At 41.2% G+C, this 22496-nt stretch overlaps 1 protein-coding gene across 1 annotated transcript; it reads right to left on the reverse strand.

Moving 5' to 3' along the window:
* Positions 1-3703: 3703 nt before the first annotated feature.
* On the reverse strand, positions 3704-19298 carry FDX1 (ferredoxin 1). Its single transcript, XM_021525704.3, has 4 exons — positions 18994-19298; positions 13236-13360; positions 10298-10427; positions 3704-6799 (listed from the first exon to the last, which is right to left on the reverse strand). Exons 1-4 carry the CDS (start codon positions 19161-19163, stop codon positions 6685-6687), a joined length of 540 nt encoding a protein of 179 aa, XP_021381379.2. The 5' UTR covers positions 19164-19298; the 3' UTR covers positions 3704-6684.
* Between the last annotated feature and the right edge of the window lie 3198 nt (positions 19299-22496).

Below are 22496 nucleotides of genomic sequence, written 5' to 3' on the forward strand. Positions count from 1 at the left end.
GCACAGGTTACACTGCAGCTCAAGCTGAGCTGCTTTTTTATTCACTGGCTAAAAGATTTGGGGAACTTATGCTGCCAAAGAGTAAGAATTTCTGGTACCTGAGCCTCAGGGGAATGCTAATGTTACAAGTTTCCTGTGATTAGAGCCATTATGGAGACTCTTCAGCTGGAAGGAAGTAGAAATGGATTAGAAATATTTTATATGGTGGCTTTATGGTAAACCAAGAGCAGCCCAGTGCTGGGCAGTTGGCAGCACCAATTAACCAGTTATATAAGCAGTGAAATACCACAGCAAATATCTGGTGGTTACTCTGTACTTTTACTCTAAGAATTAACTCTTGCTCCCCAGTAATTGGCTTTCTCCCCTTCATTTCTGTGTGCTGCTGATCTCTGATGTCTTGTGTCCCCTTTAAGCATTTTTACCCCCAAAAGTAAATGTTATAGCAGGCAACTCAGAAGCTAGCTATTTCCCAACCTTTTTAACCAAATATTTGATAAAAGGCAAAATAGTAGAGAATAAAAAACCAGTGATGAGGTGTTTAATGAAGGTAATATTTAATGTGAAGCTCCCATTGAATGCTCAGACACAAGCTCTTCAAGCTAGAAAAACATTTTCTGCAAACATCACTTAGCAGAGGGAGATCCCAGACTCCTGATCTTCCCTACCAGGACAACATTCACCCTCAGGGCAGCTCTGCTTTGCTCCCCACACCTCTGCCTCAGAGACTCCTGTTGCTGCCCTCCTCCTTGAAGGACAGCCCCAGAAGGGCAGGAAACTTCAAGACAAGGGACATTGATTGCTTTTATTTCTCCATGCCAGGAAAAAAATGTTTTTCCTGATTTTCTGATGCTATTCCAAAAGCTGTGATGATCATAACAACTCAATTAGGCTGGAAGAATAAAACCAAAAAGTGCTGAAATCTGAAGCAGAAACTCTCCTGCTCCAGCCATCTCCTGCTGTGCTCCCTCCTGACAGTCATCAGTCCCTAGAACTGAACCACAGCCTGAACAAGCTTCCCTGTCACTCTGAGCTACCATATTCCTTGTCTCTGTGACACCATTTGTTTTCTTTGATAGCTATTTTCATCCGTTGCTAAACATTCCTCTGAAATGACACCTTCTCCTTTAATCTGCAGCCAAAACCCATTGCTTGCTCCCTTAGTGGGACATGTCTGCCTCTCTCCTGGATCTGAGAAGCTTCAGCTGCATCACTGTGATCATGTGTCTGGTCTTCTCTTTTTCCCCTTCAGTCAAAGTTTTCTAGAAAGGGAATGCCCTTCTCCTTCCAAGCCATTCCCATAAAGCCTGTAAGCACTCACCATATCAAAAGCTAGTGCTAGCTTACCTATGCAAAGCAGGGCTGTTCCTTGAAGAAGAGTAAAATGAAAATGAAAATGAGCTGCTAACCTGCCCCTGAGTCTGCTCAGATGCACTTGGATGGAGCAAAAACATCCAGCTTATCTGAATATTTGTTTGATCCAAAACTGTATCCTTAAGAAGAGGCATTTTTCATCAAACACATCTTGAAGGAGGAATGCCATCTGTGGCCTGGTATTTCCTTCAGTGAGATTGCAGACTTCTCCAAACTCGGAGATTTCAGCCCGCCAGCTGCCAGTGGCAGTTTGCTGCCAACAGGAGGAGAACCTGCTGCAAGCAGGTACAGCTGCCACAGGTGCCTGCAGACTTCCCTGGAGTATCTGGAAGAGGTTACTTAACACAGACCAGCATCCCCAGTTGTTACCACTTCTGATGTATAACACATACTCTGCTGCCTGCTGCAGCGCCGGAGAAACCAGGAGCACAGACGTCCCACGCTGAATAGTGTTAGGTTATGTGACTGATGGATCACTGCCCCCAAGACATGGGAGCAGACGCACCGCGACAAGCAGGGGAGCCCCCATGGGCACACCAGAGCCGCCTGAGCCCGCGATGGGGCTGCTCCCAGGGCCGGCCGGGAAGCCACCAGTCCCACCGCAGGGCTCCCGGCAGCTCCCAGCCGAAGGTGCGAGTGCCTGCGGGGCTGGGGCTTACGCCCTAGTGCCGGCACGGCGAGGAGGCACCGCGCTGTGGAAGGGGGTACGCGCAGGGAACACGATGCTGGCTGGACCTGAGCACATGGAAGCACAGGGGCACTGTAAATGCACGGAACTGCCTTTTCCTGGCTGGGCTGGCATCAAGGGAACTTCCAGAACTGCGAAGGGCAGCCCCGGAGACGCTTGGTCAAGCACAATAAACCAACAGTCTTCTGATGAAGAATTGAAGCTGCAAATGCTAAACCACTGCCGGCTAGAAATTACTTAAAAGACATTTTGAAATGTGGACTAGTCACATCAAAAACCTCTGCTTAACTCTATAAAAAGCAAGTGGTGTCCAGTGGATTAGAAAGTAAGTATCAGGGTTACTTTTAATGTCATCATTTATACTTCTAATGCCCATTTGCCTATGGATGGACTGTGCCTCTCATCACTCTCCTGGCAGTACAACAGGGAGGGAAAGCACCGAAGCACTGCAGCCCACAGCAGGCTGTACATGGCCACCCTGAGATGCCACAGCCCCAGCCACGATGCAGGAAATTCACTTGCACATCTTTTCAGATCACTTGAGGAGAAATCATCTCAAGCAGTGGTACTCTTCTCAATGTTTTCTACTATTTAGTAACTCACTGACTCAACTTGAGCATCTCGTCTCCTCCTTTAAAGATTTATTTCTTTCTTCTCCCAAGAAATGAGGATTTTTTGGTATAACATATTGTCCATTGCAAGGGCAAAACATAGATTGCAGGAAATCTGCCCTACACTTTAGCCTGGACCTGTGAGAAGGGCAAGCACTGCTTCTCCCTGGCAGCTTTTTTGGACACGGCCTTTTCAACTTGTCTCCAACTGGAATGTGAATTGGGTTTGGACTTTGCTGTCTTAAATCCTCTGGAGCCCCCTAGCCAAAAATAATGAACTTTCAAGATTTAGTTTCTGTCTGAGAAGCCACAAACTGCCTACAGAACTTGCCTTTTTCACACTCACAACAGCCTGCAGTCTAGGTGATGGGAACTTCTGCCATAATAAGATGTGGTGGCGTGGGAATAATGCAAGGCACATTTTTCTTTCCCCTTCAGATACCACACAAACACGCTAAATGTCACAGACCCTGCTGGCTTGGGCCTGACCGCAGTTTAGGGTAGCAGAGGGAAAGGACACAGTCTAGAGCCACAGACAAGCTCCCCCCCACTCTTGAAAAGGCAGAGGGATGGCTTTGGCCTTTCTCACAAACACAACTCAATCCAAAGAACCTTTTTACCCACCAGTAACAGAAGACATTGCAACCCACCATTCCCTCAATGCTTGTGAAATAAAGGTCTGTACCAGCCCCAGACTTTGAGTATGCTTCTAAAGTTTCGTTTACAACACAAAAGAAACAGTCAATTTTGGTTTGCTCCTTATTTTTTGATGGAGAGAGATGGAAGAAACCCACTGACCCCATCTTTAAACAGAGAAAGGAAATGGTTTTAGAAAGCAAATTACCTGAAATCTTTATTTGAACAGGGAAGTAAACATGTATTCAACTAATTTTGATGCTATAATTGTTTGTTACTGCACAAAAATTCATACTTACACTTTAAAGTGCACCATTAATGGTTAAGTTCCATTTTTCACCTAGAAATATATTCAATAGCTTAGAGAAGAAAAGAAAAATCCACAAAACAAGAGGTGTCAGAAAGAGGTTAAAAATAAGATTTATTTGCAAATAATTTTGACAATAAACTAGTATCTCAGAGCTGTGCATTTTGGGGACTACAAGTAAGTTCCTTTGTGTTCTGAGATTTCCAATTGCATGCAGTATGGGATACCTCTAGAATTCAAAATGAACTTTTAAGTGTCCTTTTTTCCCTTGCTGTGATGAGTGATTCATTCCACAGGCACACTGTAGGACAGTCAAAGTCTTTGTAATGAGAACCTGTCACACAAAACACACAATGAAACTACCTTGGCTTAGATAGAAAACTCACTTGGGAGCTGTTCCACATTTGTTTAACACAGTGTTAAGCACTTCAAGATTCCCACAAGAAGTACTTGGTGCTTTATGAAAAAAAAAACCCAAATAACCAAATGAAAAAAAAAAACATAAAACCAAGCCAAAAACCCAAGAAGAACCCAAAACTCAATAAATATCAATATCTATCCCTAAATCTCACAGGTATACTGTAGCCTCATATTTCTTTCTGATATTCAAATGCACAACACATCTGGTTATGACCCAAGTTTCCCCTCTTGAAAGCTGATGAGCTGTGTCATGTAAAAAACCCCAAAACCTCAAGATTTAATAGTAATAACTGTATATAAATGAGCTCAGGACAAAGGCAATACAAGATGAGATTTACCTTAATGTCTGACTTTGTGAGGGCAACCTCTCAGTCATGGCCAGTGTCACAGCAGCAAAAGTGGAAGACAGCAGCATCTTTAGAACATTTCTTCAACTTATGCCCACCCTTCTCTCTAACCTTCCTCTCTCTTCCAGACCCCTCACAAAAGCCTGGAAATTTAAATTCTGAAGTCTTAGTTTGAATCAGATTACATTAGAAGTGTACTGTGAAACTCCTACGTGATTAAGTTTTGAGCAGACCACAATTGGTATACCTTGCATTAGGACAAAGTTGAAAGGTAACAGAAGGAAATTAAATAACTAAGAGAGAAAATAAAATAATCTAACCCACATCTATTTTCAATACAGTTCTAGAAAATATTCATTCTTATAACACAGAGGAACTTTTTTCCCTCTTTACAATGCTCAAAATAATCCCAGTATTTGACATCATAAAAATAATTTTTCTCTCTTCCATACATATAATAATACAAGAAAAAATGTCCACATGGCATTGTTACCAGTTCAAACCATTAATGAATGCACTAGATCATCCAAATGTAAACAAATGTGGTTTGTTTATATATATATATATATAAATGTCCAAAAAAATCAGAAGTTAATAACTACTGGTGACAACCAGTTCACATAAGTATTTATGTAAAGTTGGAGATAATAGTAGTCTTAGAAACATTATTTTATTTGGGCTACTTTAGAAAGACTAAAACAATATTCAACTGGAATATTGTTTTATCAATTCATTATCAATGCAGACACATCTCACCACAGGGGTTTCCCTACACCTTCTGGGGAACCTAGGCCATTTTTATGAAACAAACTTGGTCATTTTGCATCAACCATTACTGAAGATCCTGCAAGCAAGGCCCAGAATCAAGCAATTTCTTCAAGCTGAACACCCTAGCTAACATCAGACTGCCTCCTGCACCACCTCAAAATTAAAAAGGAATAAAGATTTCAGAACAAATCTGATGTTGGCAAACATTGCCCTGTTCAATCCCAACTCAGTTATATTCAGAGAACAATAAGAGCTTGTGATGGGTAAATTGTAATTCCACTGGGTATGTTCTCCTATTACACAGCTCCAAGGATTCATTCTTCTAAGCCTGGTCTACTGCAGTATTTGTGGTGTAGTCAAATGTAGATATTGTTGAAGTTTACTAACATCTTTTTTGGGTCAGGGTTCAGCTGCAGATGCCAACATCCTGCATCAGCCTGTCCTCGTTTCACTTGAGGGAGAGCTGATTTTCTTCCGAGTAGCTGGTACAGTGCTGCTTTGGATTTAGAACCAGAATAATGTTGATAACACAGTGTCTTTTAACGTAAACACGGCTTAGCAACAACTCCATCAAGGCCTTTTCAGAGTCTCACCTCACCTTGTGGGGGTGCACAAAGCCAGGACTGCTGACCCCAATGACAGGGGGACGTCCCAGACTATATAGTGTCATGCTCAAAATATCAACTGGGGCAGAAGTTGGCCAAGGATCACTGCCCAGAAACTGGCTGGGCATCAGTCGTCAGGTGGTGGGCAATCATGTTATGCCTTACTGATTTTACATATTGTGTCATCATTACTGTTGTTTTTCTTTCTGCTTCTGTCCTATTAAACTGTCTTTATCTCAACATATCAGTGTTACTTTTTCCCCTCCAAGTCTTTCCCCCCATCCCAGTTGGAAGGGGGGTGGGCAGTGGTGGGGTGCAAGTGAATGGCTGTGTGGCATTTATCTGCCTGCTGGGTTAGACTGTAACACAGTCCCTAGAACTCATGGTTTTAGTAGTATTTTCATAAAATATTTGCCACATCTCATTAAGATTCCAAAGTCTGGAAGATTCCTATCCTGAAAATCTACTTTTTGCTGAGGAAGTATCATATTTACTGGGAATTTTAACTAGCTCTGAGCATACCATCTTTAAAGGCAACACTTCAAAAAGACCCCATGCAGTCCTACAAGTTCTCTTCTCCTTCACATTCAGGTCTGACACCTAGAAATGCTCAGAGTTTGTTTTAGGAGAAGTCCTGTACAAGTGATCCAGTATTTAAATGTCATTATATGTTTTGGCAGAATAATGTTATATTAAATCTGTAATACACTTGCTAATGTTTATAATCCAATGATTACTTATAAGAAGTATTATTGCGTTTTAAGCGTAAAAATATAAGAGGTTCTATAAAGAAAATTAAAATAGCATTAATCTAATATTGATAGTCATATAAAATAACTCACAATTATGTAAATTTCCATATTTAATTACACATTTAAAAATAAGTTATAAAAATAATTAAGCTTCTTTAAAACCCCTAGGATATTTTCTTTCAGGAGTTTTTACTCATATCTACTGATTGTCTAGCATCAGCCACAGCTTCTGGTACTCGAACAGTCATATCATTCATTGACTTCTTCAAGCAGATTTGGCAGCCTAAACGTGATCTGTGGGGAAACAGGACATTATTGTTAGTTCCAGCCCACCAGCCATCTAGCAGCATTTACCCCCTTACATCTCCAACACTCAGCCATCCCACACAGACCATGAACTAGGAACAGCCACTCTTGTGCAGGGCCTTAATCCAGCACAGAGTGAACCACGTGCATCAGCACAAGGATCTGTGTGGCAATAGCCAGGATTTACACCCAGATCAGAGCTCAGCACACTGGAAAGTCCCACAACTGAGTACTTCCTGCTCACTGAGACAATGCAGGATATGGGTGACCCTTCCCTTTCCAGTGGATCACAAACAGGTCAGTCCAGTGCAGGGGGAGTGATGCTTGATCTCCCAAGGGACATCTGACACCTCTGAAGAGATGAATCTGAATGAAAGTCTCAGAAAAAACAAAGCCTAGCCCCTCCATCCAGAGTTCAATGTTCTCAAACTACAAAACTCAAGACTGGGTGTAAGCCAGAAAAGTAAGAGTGAAAAGACAAGAAACATAGGAAGGAGAAGGATAAAACACTCAAGGCACCAGAGGAGATGTCATCCTTCATTTCTATACCTATCATTCAGCATGAGAAAACCAGATGTACTCAAGCAATTAAAACCAGAAGATTTAATACAACTCTGCAGACATCACAAGCTGTTTTTATTGCTGGGATAACTTTAATTCAATGTCCATGTCTCAGTATTTAAGTATAGAATACTAAAGACATCAGCAAGAATGGGCAATGTTCCATAGCACCAGTCCCTGACAAGACACTAACTAGCTGATAGCCTGTTTCAACAATGTCAAGTTCCCACTCTTTTATCCACCTCTCCATATGCATTTATGTGCATTTGCCTTTTAACTCCAAATGTAATTTCCTATTGCTCAAGAATATAAAATCCTCTTGCATGTTTTCACAAGCAGGTGATATTAACACAGTACTGTAAACAACCCTTACTCCTCACTGTGTTTTTCTAAGTCTTTCACAAGGATGCTCGCACTAATTAAAACCAAGCACCAATCACTTTTTACAGCATGCTGTTGATCACCTCCTCTTACCAAGCAGCTTAATACTTCTTGTTGAAAGATTTGGTGGGGGGCAGGGGTGTGGTTTAACCAATTACTTTACAGGGTCTCTGTTCTTATGCTGTTGCACCTCAAAATTTAGTAAACAATTTCTAGATCTAAGTAAACTGCATGAACAGCGAGATCTTTCTTGATCGCAGTGACTTATATGAATAATAGAAGAAATTTTTAGTTTAATTAGTATGAGTAATACTACTTCTATGGACACATTGGTTTGAAAGAAGATCACAGAATACACTAGGACACCCTCTGCAAAGAAACCATCCAGTACACGGACAGCCCATAAAACCTCTAGAGATAACAATGCAAAAGAAACTTGGCTTTTACGTTATCTTTTTCTATTTTATGTACATCACCCATTGGCTCAACATGTAGACAAAGTTTCCTGTTGCTGATGGGTTAGAAACAAAAATATTTGCATACTTTTTGCAAGCTGTTTCTCATCTTATTTTTTGCTTTACTATTCTTATTTTAACTCGCCAGGTTTTGCACTCCCCCATCTTACTACTTTCTACTGCTCTGCAGTTGATCAAAACAATTTCATTTTAACCTAATTAATCCTTTATTTTAAAAAATATGAGCTTTCATGGAAGTTGCTGGCTAAAATTTTCCCAAATAGAGAGTCACTGACAAGAATAAGCTGCTATGCTTATACCTATGACAGAGCATAGAAGTGCATCTCCATTACACAACTTTACATCAGCACAGGAGTCCAGGTAACTTGTAGCAACTACCAGACACTTAAGAGCTCTGTCTTTCAGAAGAGTCATCCTCTTACATAAATGTAAGGTCCCTGGCCATATGAAGAACATGTGATGCTAGGAAAGCCTAACAGAAGTACCAAACACCTTCACAGGGTGTAAAACTTCATTTGGTATGAAGAACTTGGAGGGGAAAAGAGAAACATTTAAACAGAGAGTTCTGGTTTGCTGCTGTTTTCCAATTCTTCAGTAATATCTCCTTGCTTTAAACCTTTACTTAAAAGGTTTAAGTTTAGCCAAAGAAAAAAGGTTTTCATTAGATCACATACCTCCAGAGCTATTTAGGAATTACTCTGGGTCTCAGCCTAAAAGTTACTCTTTATTATGGTAGGTGGCAGGCTTAATAGGCTTATGTTTTTTTTTCTAAACTGAAAATGGGTTTTTGTGAGACGGGAAAAATGATAAAACAAGAGAAGCTACTAGTTTCTTGAAGCTTGACTTCTTTGCCTTTCCAATCTCACATGAATGTACAAATTTGGCTGTAGTGAGAAAGTGTCATGTAGAACTGATGAGTATCCTTTTACTCCTATAAAGAGACAGACAAACTATTTCAAAGTACTTCTTTGCAGAGAAACAAACTCTATACTATACAGACCAGGTATAAAGCCTCTGACATCATTGGAAAGAGTCTCCAAAACTTCAATATGCAGTTTTGTTGAAAAACAAAGGAAAGGGCTTGTGAAACCTCTTAAGGCACAGCTGCCTACTTTTTGTGTGGGCATGTTCTGTGATAACAGCTACTTGTGCACCAGCAAGTACAACAGCCCACCAGGAATTGGTCTGTGATGAGGATTAACACCCTAACTAGAAGATGTGTAGCTGTGTGATGGTGGGGGTGGATGCAGAACAGAGGCTTACTTTTAGAGCACCACTAGTCTAATCCTAATGCCTATCAGCAGTCAGAGCACACTTCAGGATCGGTTTCTCACAAAAAGGAATCTGGTTTGTGTGCACAAGGATCACTGTGATATGAGTCAAAGCATAACAAGTATGTACACTGACATATCTCTACACTGTTTGTCCTAGAGAAGGCTTGGAGGAAGGATCTTTGCAAACCTTGGTACATAAATACCAGAGAGGCTGGAGAAGGTAGAGTCTCCATTCTTGAATATATTCAAAAGCTGTCTGAACATTGTGCTGGGCATCAGATCTAGGTGGTCTTGCTTGAGAGGGGTGTTGGACAGGTTGACTTTAAGAGGTCCCCTCCAACCTCAACCCTTCTGTGACTCTGAAAAGTTGACCTGACCAAAACCTACAATACTGACACAAACACATTAATAAAATACATTAACTAGCTACAGACCAAAAAGGGAGTGAAAGCAGAAGGGAGGAGAAACAAAAATAAGAAAATCCACACACAGGACAGTGGCAAAGCTTTCGTGAAAAGAACTGGGTTTCCTGTCATACTTTAGCACTAACATTTCTGCACCAGACCCCTCTGAAGACCAAGTACTGACACTTTGCAGTCACAAACAATACTGACATCTTTTAATACTAATTCAGACAAACAATGTTTAAACATGGCAGTCCCATTTGTGTAACAAAATCCATCTATTCATTAAAAGCTGATTAAGGTGCTCCAAGAGTATTGGACTGCCCCATCTGCAAACCTTTATTTCCATTCTTTGAAGAAGTAATGTAGGGAAATGTTCTGTTGCCTTACGTTTCTGTGAGGCCATAAGCCAGGTCCAGCATGTCCATCTCTTCATCAGTAATTGCATCTAGTTTCTCAAATATATGGTCTTCAAATATTAAATGACAAGTTGAACAGGCTAGTGTTCCTTCACATGCACCTACAGAAAAATAAATTAAGAAAATAGAAAATCCAAGTTTGAAGCTGCAGCTGAATTTCTGAAGAAATTCTATATGTGTTTGTTCCATACAAGAAGTCTCAGCTGATAAGCAAAATTAATGTTCCATATATTCCCACATTCTTATACCTACTCTGCATTCAACTATTAATAGCATTTCTACAGTTACTATAGCACTAAGATTTACTTAAATGCTAAGTAATTAGTTAAAAAGTGCTACATAATCAGTTAAAAATTCTAAGTAATCAGTTAAAATACTTAACTAATTCCCTTCCCTTCATTTAAAGAAAGAATAGCTTTCTACTGTAAGAATGCAAAAGCAGACAATGCTCTCAATCAACACTACTTCATTTATTTCCAGTGTTGATCCTTCTTATCTCTCCCATGGTTTTGAGAAGGTTTTCTCTTGAAGTTCAACAGCAGACACCTGCTACACAAAAACAAGTCAGAAGTACAGGGAGGAGGGATTTTATATTTCTTTTCACTCAACAGAACACTAATTGACAACAATGGTAGTCAGGCTAGAGAGAGAGATGGCCTACACGGATTATGAGGTGTTCCAGTACAAATCAAGGATCTAACAAGTTGCTGGGGCAGCACAGCAAAAGCACCAACTCCACCTACCTGCTGCAACAATTAGGTCACCACAACACAGTAAAAGTTTGAACTATAACAAATTTGTCTCTGTCACTGTATTGGCCTGTGCCTTGGGCTGGCACCAAATTCTCCACAATGTAGAAAAAGAAATACCAACTTCAAGAAGAGTGTGACAGCTAAATACTGTGGAGATTACAAACCTTAGGCTCTGATTTAAATTGACAGTAGAGAATCAGATAACACATTAGACAAATCTTCATTTATTTACTTATTTCTAGGGAGAGCAGAAACAAAACGACTGTGACCACATTACCTTTGAAATCATGGAAATAAGAGAAGCAAGGTTGTATGTATAACCACTGCTATGAAAAGAAATAGTGGAACTCATCATTAGACCATGAGAACCACACAGAAAGCAACATGCTGCTACAGAACCAAAAGCATGTATTCAAGGTGAGCATGACCCTGTAATACAAAATTTGATTTTTAAATTATATCATGTCTTCAAATACACATGAGAAAGCAGAGCTTAATAAAAGTGCCAAATAAAATTTGTCCTATTAGCAGCTTAAGGACCGTTTATGTTGGTGAAGTGAGGGAAGGGGTGAGAGGGGAAGGAAAGGACACTGACCAGTCTGTTTGAACAGTGGAAGGTCTTTCCACAACCATAAAACTGGCATTACAAATTGAGTGCAGCTGAATCATTCAATAGATATGTAAGCCTTTACACAAAGATATTTATATTATTGTTAATGCACTGGGATGCCCCCTAGTGATAGAAGTAAATAAGCAGGATTTACATTTTTCTTTTCCCCTCGTTACTTTTTTCTTAAGCAGAGAACATAGATTTTTACTACATTATTTCTCTTCCCTAGTACAATGTTTCATGAGCAAACTGCTATAGAAATGGGATTAGCACATATTGTAATTAAAGACTGTAACAGTATTCCAAATTTTTAGTTTGGCTTTCTTTCATTGACAGCATTGCTTTTTCCCACTTTACCACAATGCTCTAACACAGCTGATACTGACAAGAGAATATCTACTGTAGAATACAAGCAGACCAGCCATAAGCCTAAATGAGTAATTTAAGAAGTGATACATAAAGCTAGTTGCATTACAATTTTTGAGACAATTTTTCTTTCCCAGACATAAAAAATGTTTTAGATATTAAGTATAAGGTTTTATATCTTATCAAAGATTTTGTTACTAGCAGTAAAATTTCTTTGCACTTAATTAAAACACACAACAAATTTCAAACTGTGCTACAATACTCTGCTGCTTTTTTTTTTTTGCAATTTCTTCACATGATGCATTCAGTTCTACAAAATGTACTACCACTTTCTCCTTCAGTTCTATTAATTTTTCAGCTCATGTTCATATAAATACCTTCTCAAGGTATTTAATTGCAATTACCTAATACCTTTGAGCAATGTGGTCTAGTGGTTTGAGCAACAAGGGCTACCAGCTACCAGAAGATACCCATGAAGGGGGGTTTGGAACTGAATGATCTTCAAAGGTCCCTTCCTCCCCAAACCATCCTATGATTCTAACTATAGAAAGTGCAAAAGTTTGAAGAAATATAGAGAAGTTGTAACTTCCTCCTGTTTTGATTTTAAACAGAACTCTTACCAAGTCAGAACTTCACAAGGTCTCGTTTACCCCAGTTCTTTAATAAGAATTAAACTCCTTGCTCTTCCCTCCTTACTGACATGGATTTGGTTATTTCTCTCACTTTGTACTCCTCTGCTATAGATATGGTGGTGCTACAAAAAGCCTGATAATAAATTGAGAGAGCCTGGCACTACAGAAGTAACCAGGCACTGTTAGAAATACACCAGTTCTGTGCTGCCTTCAGAACAGAACTTTCAGCTCAGAAGAGGTCTGCAGGTGGCATGATTCAGACTCCACCTTGACAGCACTCTGTGCATATTTGCCTCTTTAATACTCAAGCCAAGATTACCTCAAGTATTTTTTTAAAACCTGAACCAAAATATTCTCTGCACCTGCAGGAGGAAAAAAAGGGGAGAAAACCCAAGTGAAGTACAGCTAGGTTTTATATATAAAATATTTATTTACAGTTGGACTCAATGATTTTGAGGGTCTTTTGTAATCTAAATGATATAAATATTTATGCATAAAGAGGAACATAATGTTTAGACACTGAATAAAATATTCAGTGAATCTACTTACCAAAACCATCTATGTCTAGATTATTGTCAATAACAACATCCAGCAGTGAATCCCCAGGTTTTCCCTTGGCTGTTAGTTTGTCACCATCACGGTTTATGAAATGAACAGTTATTTTATCTTCTGAGCTGAAAAAGAAAATTATATAATAGAATTAAAGCATCCTATAATTTTTTAGCACTTTAGAATTTATTGAATACTACTAAAACAATACCTGATGCTTCTACTATCAACTCCAAGAAAAGATAAATCTAAGTTACTGGCTTTTAAAAACTATAACAGGTACAGGATTTTACTGCTGTACACTGAACAAAGACCATGAAAAATAAGAAAAAAAAAAACAAACCTTGGTGTTTGTTTTGTCACTACAAGCTATATGGGATCCAGATGTTTTGCCTTTCAGCAAAGTTTATTTTAGGCATAATAGTTGTATTTTTAACAAATAAATGAGCTCATTTTAAATGTTTCTCTCACCACCTATCTGTGAACCCTTCCTTTGGACTTATGAATTTTCTGTTGTTCTCATAATTATAATTTATGATAAGTTCTAAATTTTCCCATTTCTCCTTAGAGTTTTAGGTATTTTACTTTATTAGTTCTGAAATTTAATACTTCTCTCTTCCCACAAATGGAAAGAGTCCAATAACATTCTGCTGTTTTTAGGCACAGATTCTCTGAGGAGTTCATCTTGTAAATATTAATTCTAGTGAAGTACAAGGTTTTTACACTGGTATCAAGGAAGGAAGGTTTTATATTTTTTGCCTTTTCTTTCCAGACAATTGTTAATTTAAGAAAAAAATTCACTTGCTGTCTTCACAAAAATGTTTTAAGATCAAAGGTTTTAACATTAAAAAATTGATTTTTTTGTATTCTATATTATTTTATTTCACACACAATTTAAAGAAAAGCTTTACATATACTAATAACAAACAGTATGTTCAATTTTAAACAGATTATTTTCTTTCCTATAGTAAGTGAGCAAAACAAAAACTTGTTGGATGGACAGCAAAAAAATCTACTAAAAGAGATGACAGATATAAATAAAGGAACTAAAAAGCTAATTCAAAAATGTATGTGAAATCCATGTTTAAGAACCACATGCTTCATATTACCCACACTCCTCCTAACTGTGGGCCTTGAGTGATTTATGTCATATGAAAAACATGCAAACTTGAAAATCAAGTTACCCCCAGGAAAATCTAACCTGTACATAAAAAAATCTGAAAGTGACCATACTGAAAAATCACTGAACAAATTAATTTTGTAACTGTAAAATAATGTTTTTAGCAATCCAAGTCCTGGCTTGTTATGAAAGAACAACAAATGTTTGTTGCCATAGACTTCATACACTTACCAGAACTCTTAAGTTCTATTAGCACCAGTGTGCTCCATGATGATTCATTATGATGATATACACATTCAATTCTTTTCCTGTCATCCTTCAGTCCACTCTCCAGAAGGCAGCCACAAGCTACAACTGACTATAAATTCATTTCAAAACTATAATTGATAAAGGGTTGACCTTGCTGACCTGCAGAATGCAACTGAAGCACGTACTATGAAAAAACTCAGAAATCTTGAAGACACATCTTTACAAAATATGATTTATGTTGCAGTCACCTGTGATACCCAAGGACCACTAGCAAACCATTCTGTGGGGGTTTAAGAAACCACTCTGCTTTTCATTTTATTCCTCAGCTATGTTAACACCTCCCACAGCAGAACCAAGGAAACAAGAACCCACTTAGATAAACTAGCACAAAATTCACTGCCTCCTTTGGGAGTTTAAGACAGATGGGTTTAGACTGCATCTGGAAAGGTACTGATTCACATTCTGGGAGCCCAAGCTAACGTCTGACAGTGTAATTATAAACTGCCTCAAAAAGCCCTTCCAAAGCTCAAAGTACACTCTCCTTTGCTGAAATATTTCTGTCAACATGACAAAAACAACTCTGACAGGAGACACAATGCAATATGTACTTGCATTTCTGGGTATGCTTTGCCCGAGGTATAGGCATGGCAAGTATGAAGTATTTATTCCAATATCCTAAACATACTCTTTCTTGTAGGATTAGGCACTCACAAGTACCAAACAGTAAGATGTCATTGGAATCCATTAGATCCCTGCAACTTTTCTAAAGAACAAGTGAACTCCCTCCCAGTTTTCAAAACACACTTGAAACTGTCTTCACCTGTGGTTACACTTGAATCTGATAGAACCCCCACAGTGTCACAAGAGGAACAGTCGCACCCTCGTTCCTCTGTTCCTCATCTCTCCAGCGCTCACACTGTCCTACAGTAACCTCGGTTTGGGAATGCATTGGCTGAAAGCCAAGGTCAATAACCTCACAGATGTCAGAACCAGCAGTCACATCTGACCCTCAGATGGAATTTACACCAGTTTAGAATGGCTGTGTTACTGCAACTTCATGCTGCAATAACACAATCTAGGTTTCATGATCAGATTAAACCAATCTGTTTGCAGTATAAAAATATGGGTTTGAGTGATCACCAGTCCAAATCACCCTGATATCATCCCCATGCCAGTATTACAACAAGTCAACTCCTTTCCTAATGTGGATGAAAATCAATCACAAAAACAAAGTAGACTCAACTGGACCAGAAAGCAAAATTGATAAAAGTGCCACTGCCCACAACAACAACAAGGAAACAGCAATGAGATCCCCTTATCATAGAGGAAATCTGATATTTGCTTCAGCCAGTTGAGGACCTGCATTGTGGCTGCGTGTGCCTCATGGTGCACGCAGCAAGGGGACAGACAGAAGTGTCACCACCAGGTCACTGACTTTTGGTAAAAACTGACAGGGTAATTGATCTTTCAACAGGATCTAATACACCTTTACTTATAATTGAAACCAAAATTTATTTGTGTAAAGTTAGATATAGCCTTCTTAAGTCTTTCAGTAGATCTGGTTTTTTGCTATTGCCACCTTCTATCACTCTTCACTTAGCCAAAATATTTAAAACATCTCTGGTCCTTTACTTGGTGAAAATACTTTCAGAAGTGTATGTATGCAATAATCAGACTAGTCAGACATTCAAAACACACACTAAGTCAATCTTCTCAATGCCTGGGGATACCATTAAAAAATATAAAAATCTCCCCTGCGTGAAACAATATTTAGGCTTTATAAATTTCAAATAACGTGGGTTTTGCCTACCCAGACATTGTTTGCATCAAGATAAACAACTATCCAAATACCAACATGCTGCGAACCAGTCATAGGCAGTTAAGACAAAATATGAACCAGGTCCATGCAAGTATGAATAGCCTCAGGATTATCAGGAAAAACACCATTTATTTTGTGTTATCCGTATGAAGCATAAATATCCCAATTCATGCTCAGATAAATGCTTTTCACCAGATGTAAAATACAAATAACTTCTTCACATGGACCACAGTACTATCAGCATTTTCTATCAAGCTTCACAATGATGCCCTAAATTAGGCATACTGCAAAGGCACAGTGGCAACATACTGCTGTTTGTTGTCCCTCTCATGCAAATAAGAGTAAATACTGCAAAAATCTCAACAACTACTTCTTCCCTCTTAAAAGAATTATCCTTTTGAATCTTCAGCTATTACTTCCAAGTTAAGAATCACTTCTTACATTCTTCCAAACAAAATGTAACTTTAATCTGGTATTGCATATGGTAAGACCAGCTCTATTATTCTCAGATATTTTAATAAACAGCAAATCCAATAGCCCTAACTGCCTGAGGAGTTCCATGAATTAAACTATAGTACAGGCCTCAATCAACAGAAGCTATTCATCTGAACTAATCTTTAAAGCATGCAATTATTATGCTGTGCACCAAAAACATTCTACAGATAACCAGACTGGTATAAAAGAATTCTGAAATAACTATTGTTCACCATGAAATCAAAAGGAAGGATAAGTGATAAAAAAGAAGCAAGAGAAAGGAGGAAATGGAAATGAAAACATAATGCCTGATGCTCCACTGAAGCCCTTGGAAACCTCTGCTCACAGGAACCATCTCAGGTAATGTTTTGTATAGTGATGTCTTCATCCTCTAGACACAAATACAGCTAATGTTACACAGATAAACAATGATGTATCTTTTTACTGAAATAAAACTGGTGGATTATATAAAGGTCAGGAACTGGGTCTCAAATATGATGCCCAGAGAAAAGTAACTTATGCATAAATGGAGAAAACAATAATATACAAGAATTTTCCTTTTCTCCCAACTCACTCAGCCCGGTTATGACACTGAGTATATGAACAACATTGGAAACACTTGTTTGCATAAGCTTTTTTGCTGATGTGCTTGTGAAATGGATGTAAAAAAATTCCATTTTGTATTCAGCCTGTTTGTGAAAGACCCAAGGGGATTACAGGCCTTACATTACTATTAGGTAAGGAAATGCTTTCGCTTTATAGGATTCTTCTTTAAATTATTTTAATAGCCTTTTAAAAAGCTTGTCAACACATTACATTTTTTTTTTTTGTAATCAAAACCTGCAAATTAGGGACCTCTAAATCAACTGATCAGCAGCAGAATCCCTCAGAGAAGAGATCTGACTAGCAACTTACTCATCTCATATGGTAGTCTTAGGCTGCAAAAGTCTCTCTCTCTCTCCCCATATCAAAAGTATCTGCTGGAATAAAGGCAAAGATCACCTACAAGAGAGCGCAAATGCAAACTATTGAGACAGCTTTGATGTCAATAGCACTATCCCAATCTTCTGGAAACAGGCCAGGCTACGCCCCTGATGCTGGGCTACTGATTGTGAGTCCTCTTACAAGTCTAGGAAGCTTCTCTGGCAACCAAGCACATCAGGCTTTTAAAACTTCTGCTTTTTAAATACTGAAAGTTAGCTGTAGACCCTGACCTTTGAAAATACAAACAACAAGCCAGAGCGCAGTGCATAAACAATCTGTGACTACCTGTATAAGGCATCAAAACTACAGCTGTGGACTGTGTAATATTAAATGCCCACAGATGCAATGCATTCTGAAATACCTACTCATACATACAGGTTAGGAGAGGAGGAACTCTGCACATTTAGATCAGACCACAGGATCAATCAGATTGGAAAAGACCTCTGAGATCATCAAGCCCAGGCTATTACCAAACACGACCATGCCACCGAAGTCATGGCACTGTCACATCCCATCCTTCCATGAAGAAAGATGCAAAAGTACTCTTCAGCACAGAAAAACTATACCAAAGGCAAAAGACACTTTAAGTATTAGGATCTCTCTGATATGAACTATACTTCTACCACAAGTCCAGCCAGACTTTCACGGGGAAAAAACCCAAACAAAATCAAACAACAGAAAAAAAGAAACACAAGTGCAACTTTAGTAAGGTCATAACCTCTTAGAAAACCAGTCTATGCACCAGAACCGCCGGTTTGGCATTCCATAACGTGACAAGCCGTGCCAAGGCGGTTCCGGGCCACACCGCCCCTGAGCCTCACCCGCGCCGGGGGTCGGTGCGGGGCCTCTCCCGAGCCAGCCCGCACCGCCGGCGCGGCCCCACGGGGAACAGCCCGTGGAGCGCCTCGGTGCCACCGCCGGCAGCCGCTGAGGGCCGGAGGAGGCCGGGCCCGTCAGGGGCACGGCGGGAAGGTCACCCCGCACCGGCGGCCCGTGCCACAGGCAGCCGCCAGCCCCGGCTGCGCGCAGCGCCGAGACCGGGTCCGGCCCGGCCGCTCCGGGCAGCCGCCCCGGCGAGCCCGCCCGGCGCCTCCCGGCCGCGACTCCCTTACCTGAGCACCGCCCGGGCAGACAGGCTGAACGGCCGCGCTGCCCTCCCGGCAGCGGCAGCGCCGCTGCAGCCCGGCCTGGGCCCGGCTGCCGGCGAGGTGGCGGAGAAGAGCCAGCGGCGGGAGGAAGCGGCGGCGGCCCGGAAGAGCCGCGCCGGCCCCGGGGCGGCCATGGCGGCGGGACGGGAGCGCTGCGCGCGGCGGCGGCGGGGCGGGGGCAAAGTCCCGCCGCCTACGCCCGCAGCGCGCGCGGCGGCGATTCTCGCAGCCGTTTACGCCGCGCGCGGCCCGCCCCCGCCGGCGTGACCGCGGGGTTACGCAAAGTGCGCGGCAGCGCGCGGAGGGGCGGGGCCGGCGCTCTGCCGCCCCGCCCCGTGCCCCCCGGTGCCCCCCGGTGCCCCCCGGTGCCCCCCGGTGCCCCCCGGTGCCCTCGGGTGCCCTCGGGTGCCCTCGGGTGCCCCCCGGTGCCCTCGGGTGCCCTCGGGTGCCCTCGGGTGCCGTCGCGCTCTGCCGCCCCGCCCCGGCCCGCAGCCGAGCGCCGGCTCTGCCCTGCCCGGGAGAGCCGAGCCGTGGAGCCCAGCACGTGCTGACGGTCCTCTGCCCGGCTGGGTGCACGGGGGATTCCTCGTCACAGCGAGGACTCGGTGCTGACACGCGCTGGAGTCACACAAAGGGTCGTCGCTACTTCCCAAGTGCTCCTTTGGGAGGTCTGGCCTGTGGGGGAGTGAGCTCCAGCTCCAGGCTGGGCAAGTGGTCAGTGCTGCTTGGAACTCTCTTGAAATATATTATAATAATGCGGAACTGCTGGGGAAATGGAGACCGGCAGCTGAGGAGTCTCAGCTGGCCGCCTCTGCTGTCCGGGCAGGACCATGGAGAAATTCCCAGTTCCTCATTATGTTTCTTAGGACAGAGGATCCAACCTCTAAAACACAGGCATCAGCAAATAGACAGCAGTTCTGCTGTCACAAGGTCTAGCAGGGGGTGAACATTCATGGTGTGTGGCTTAAGTACCAATATGTGCCACAGGAAATTTTGAAACTTCCTGAGAAATCACAAACTACATATGCAGGAATAACTTGTCTCTGGTAGTTTTTGATCTGATGGTTTTGTAGATACCCTTCATTCTACCACACTCTGACTGGAGAGTTCTGAGTGAATAAGGAAGAAATACAACAATTACTTTTTGAAATAGTTCTTTCAAACAGGAATGGAAATTAATGGGGAAAAAGAGGAGGGAATGTTACCTCTGATACACTCAAGATTGCAAAGATTATTTTTAATGTGTTGCATCAGAACAAGATTGAAGAGGGAGAAAATATACTGTATAACTTGAACTTCTGTATTTTCTTTAAGGAGAAGAGTGGGTTCTGGTGGAAATGCCCTGCTGGAATTTTCCAGAGCGTCCAGACTGTCTGTCCTTAAACCAAGTGATCCATAGACCACACTGATCTCATTTTCATTGGGTTTCACTCTTTTGTACCACAAGATAATGTGGCTGTGAATAATGCAGTTTATTTCAATGCTGTCACTATGGCATGGGGTTATATATGCATAATCTTGAGGCAGTATACAACTAAATGCGTACAGTTTCAGCTGAACATCTAATATTGTAAAGCCAAAAGAGCACATTGCATAATCTAGAGTGACTTTAACCAGAAGGCTGCTCATTGTGAATTAATGGTTAATGCAGGAAATAAGCCTGAAAGGGACCCTCTGTACCTTCTAATGTAAACCTTTGATGTCACATTCAACTCAAGCAACTAAATAAAGAGGTATTTATCCATTTCTTAAAATTTTCTTGCTTGTATTTATTGCACTGAACAACAGTCCCAAAATTTAATTCCTTGCAAGTGGAGAAAGCCTAATTATTCATCAGATTTTGAATAATTTATTTTACTTGTTTAATTCTGAATACAGAAATATTTATGTTAATTTTCCACAGCCAGGGCTGCTCACAAATTAAAACCATTCCTGTTCTTTGTGTTGTTCACCCATCATTTGTTGTACCTCCTCCAGCCTCCTTTTTTTAGCCACTGTTGTTACTAGTCTCCTTCCATAATTCAGGAAACTCTCACTGTTTCTCCTGGTTATCCCACTGAGCCATTTGTGCATATTTATTTTGAATTCCCTGTTGTTAAACACATGTGACTAGTTAGTACATTCACTTCAGGTCTCATAGGGCATCCCCAATAGATAATGAGTTTGAGTGTCTCTAATAGCATGACCCTGATACATCCTAGAATTGTGTTTGATCTTTTTTTCCATGTACAAATTAAATCAGTAGCCTCAAATTAGTGAGCTTTAAATCAGTTGGAGTAGTTAATAATCCAGATGTCCTTTGCTGCTTCTCATTAATGAAGCCATCATTAACAGCAAGAGTCCTTGGCTTGCCCACACTGAACAGAGTGAGGTCTTTGAACTTTGCTTCGGTCTACTTTCATGTGGGGCTTTCACTCATGTTCCATTTTAACAAAAAAGGCCAAGTCCATGAACCTGCTTCCCGCGTGTTGGGTATGTTCCATAGCTCTGTTCTAGCCTTCTGACTGCCGTGGCCCCAAGCACGTTCCCCTTTGCAGAAGTTTAGTTGGCAGAGTCCAAGGTCAGTTCCTTCACTGATAAGAGCAGCTGTGAAAAAAGCCAGCAGCAAGGGCTTGCCTGTCCCTTGAGAGCCACTTTTAACCTGTGGCTTTGTGCCAGCGCTCACCTGTGCCACAGGGCAGCTATGCAGCAGCTCTGTTTGCACCAGCTCGCATCTCCGTGGTCTGGCCCTCATCCAGGCCTGCTGACTTGGCATCCTGGCTTGGCCTCGGACCTGCCTTGCCACTGCAGCCCTGCTGGCTGACCATATGGGCTGTGTCTGACCCTGAGCACTGTCTCGCAACCTAATCCTGGCCCTGAGTTGCTGCTTCACATCCTGGCTCCTTGCTGATGAAGTGACTGCTTTCATTTGTCTTGGTATTGTGCTTAGTTGCTGGAACACCTTCTGTTGCAAAGCAGCCAAATCTTGCTCCTCCCTGACATCCATCACCCCTAAACACAGAGCCCCCCTAATTTCCTAGTAATTTCTATATAATGTACAATTTTGGGTGGGCAAGCTTGAACAAGTTGGTGGAGCAATTTAGATCAGGACTTCTCGATGAAACAAGAGTAGCAGTGGAATAAAAGAGGAAAATTACAAGCCATGTGTATCTTTTGTCTCTCTGAATGTCAGTTGTGTGCAGATTTCTGTTCCTTGTCTCTGTGGGATATTCATCCTAATGGTAAACACTTTGCAAGAGGCACTACATAATTTCTTGTATTTTTTTTTTAATAGGTTCTTGCATATTGGGAAACTTTTTTTTTTTTAAATTATATCCTCCAAGTCTTTGCTATTTTTAAGATTGTATTTATAGGAGGCCAACAAACCACTAGATGGCAAACAGTTTCAGCAAGAGAACACATGGGTATTGATACAACCTTCTGCCCTCAGCTTTATCATTCCTTTTCTTGTCCAACTTTGTGAGCTG

The sequence above is a fragment of the Lonchura striata genome, chromosome 1 (assembly GCF_050655825.1).
Source record: "Lonchura striata isolate lonStrDom1 chromosome 1, ASM5065582v1, whole genome shotgun sequence".
NCBI lineage: Eukaryota > Metazoa > Chordata > Aves > Passeriformes > Estrildidae > Lonchura > Lonchura striata.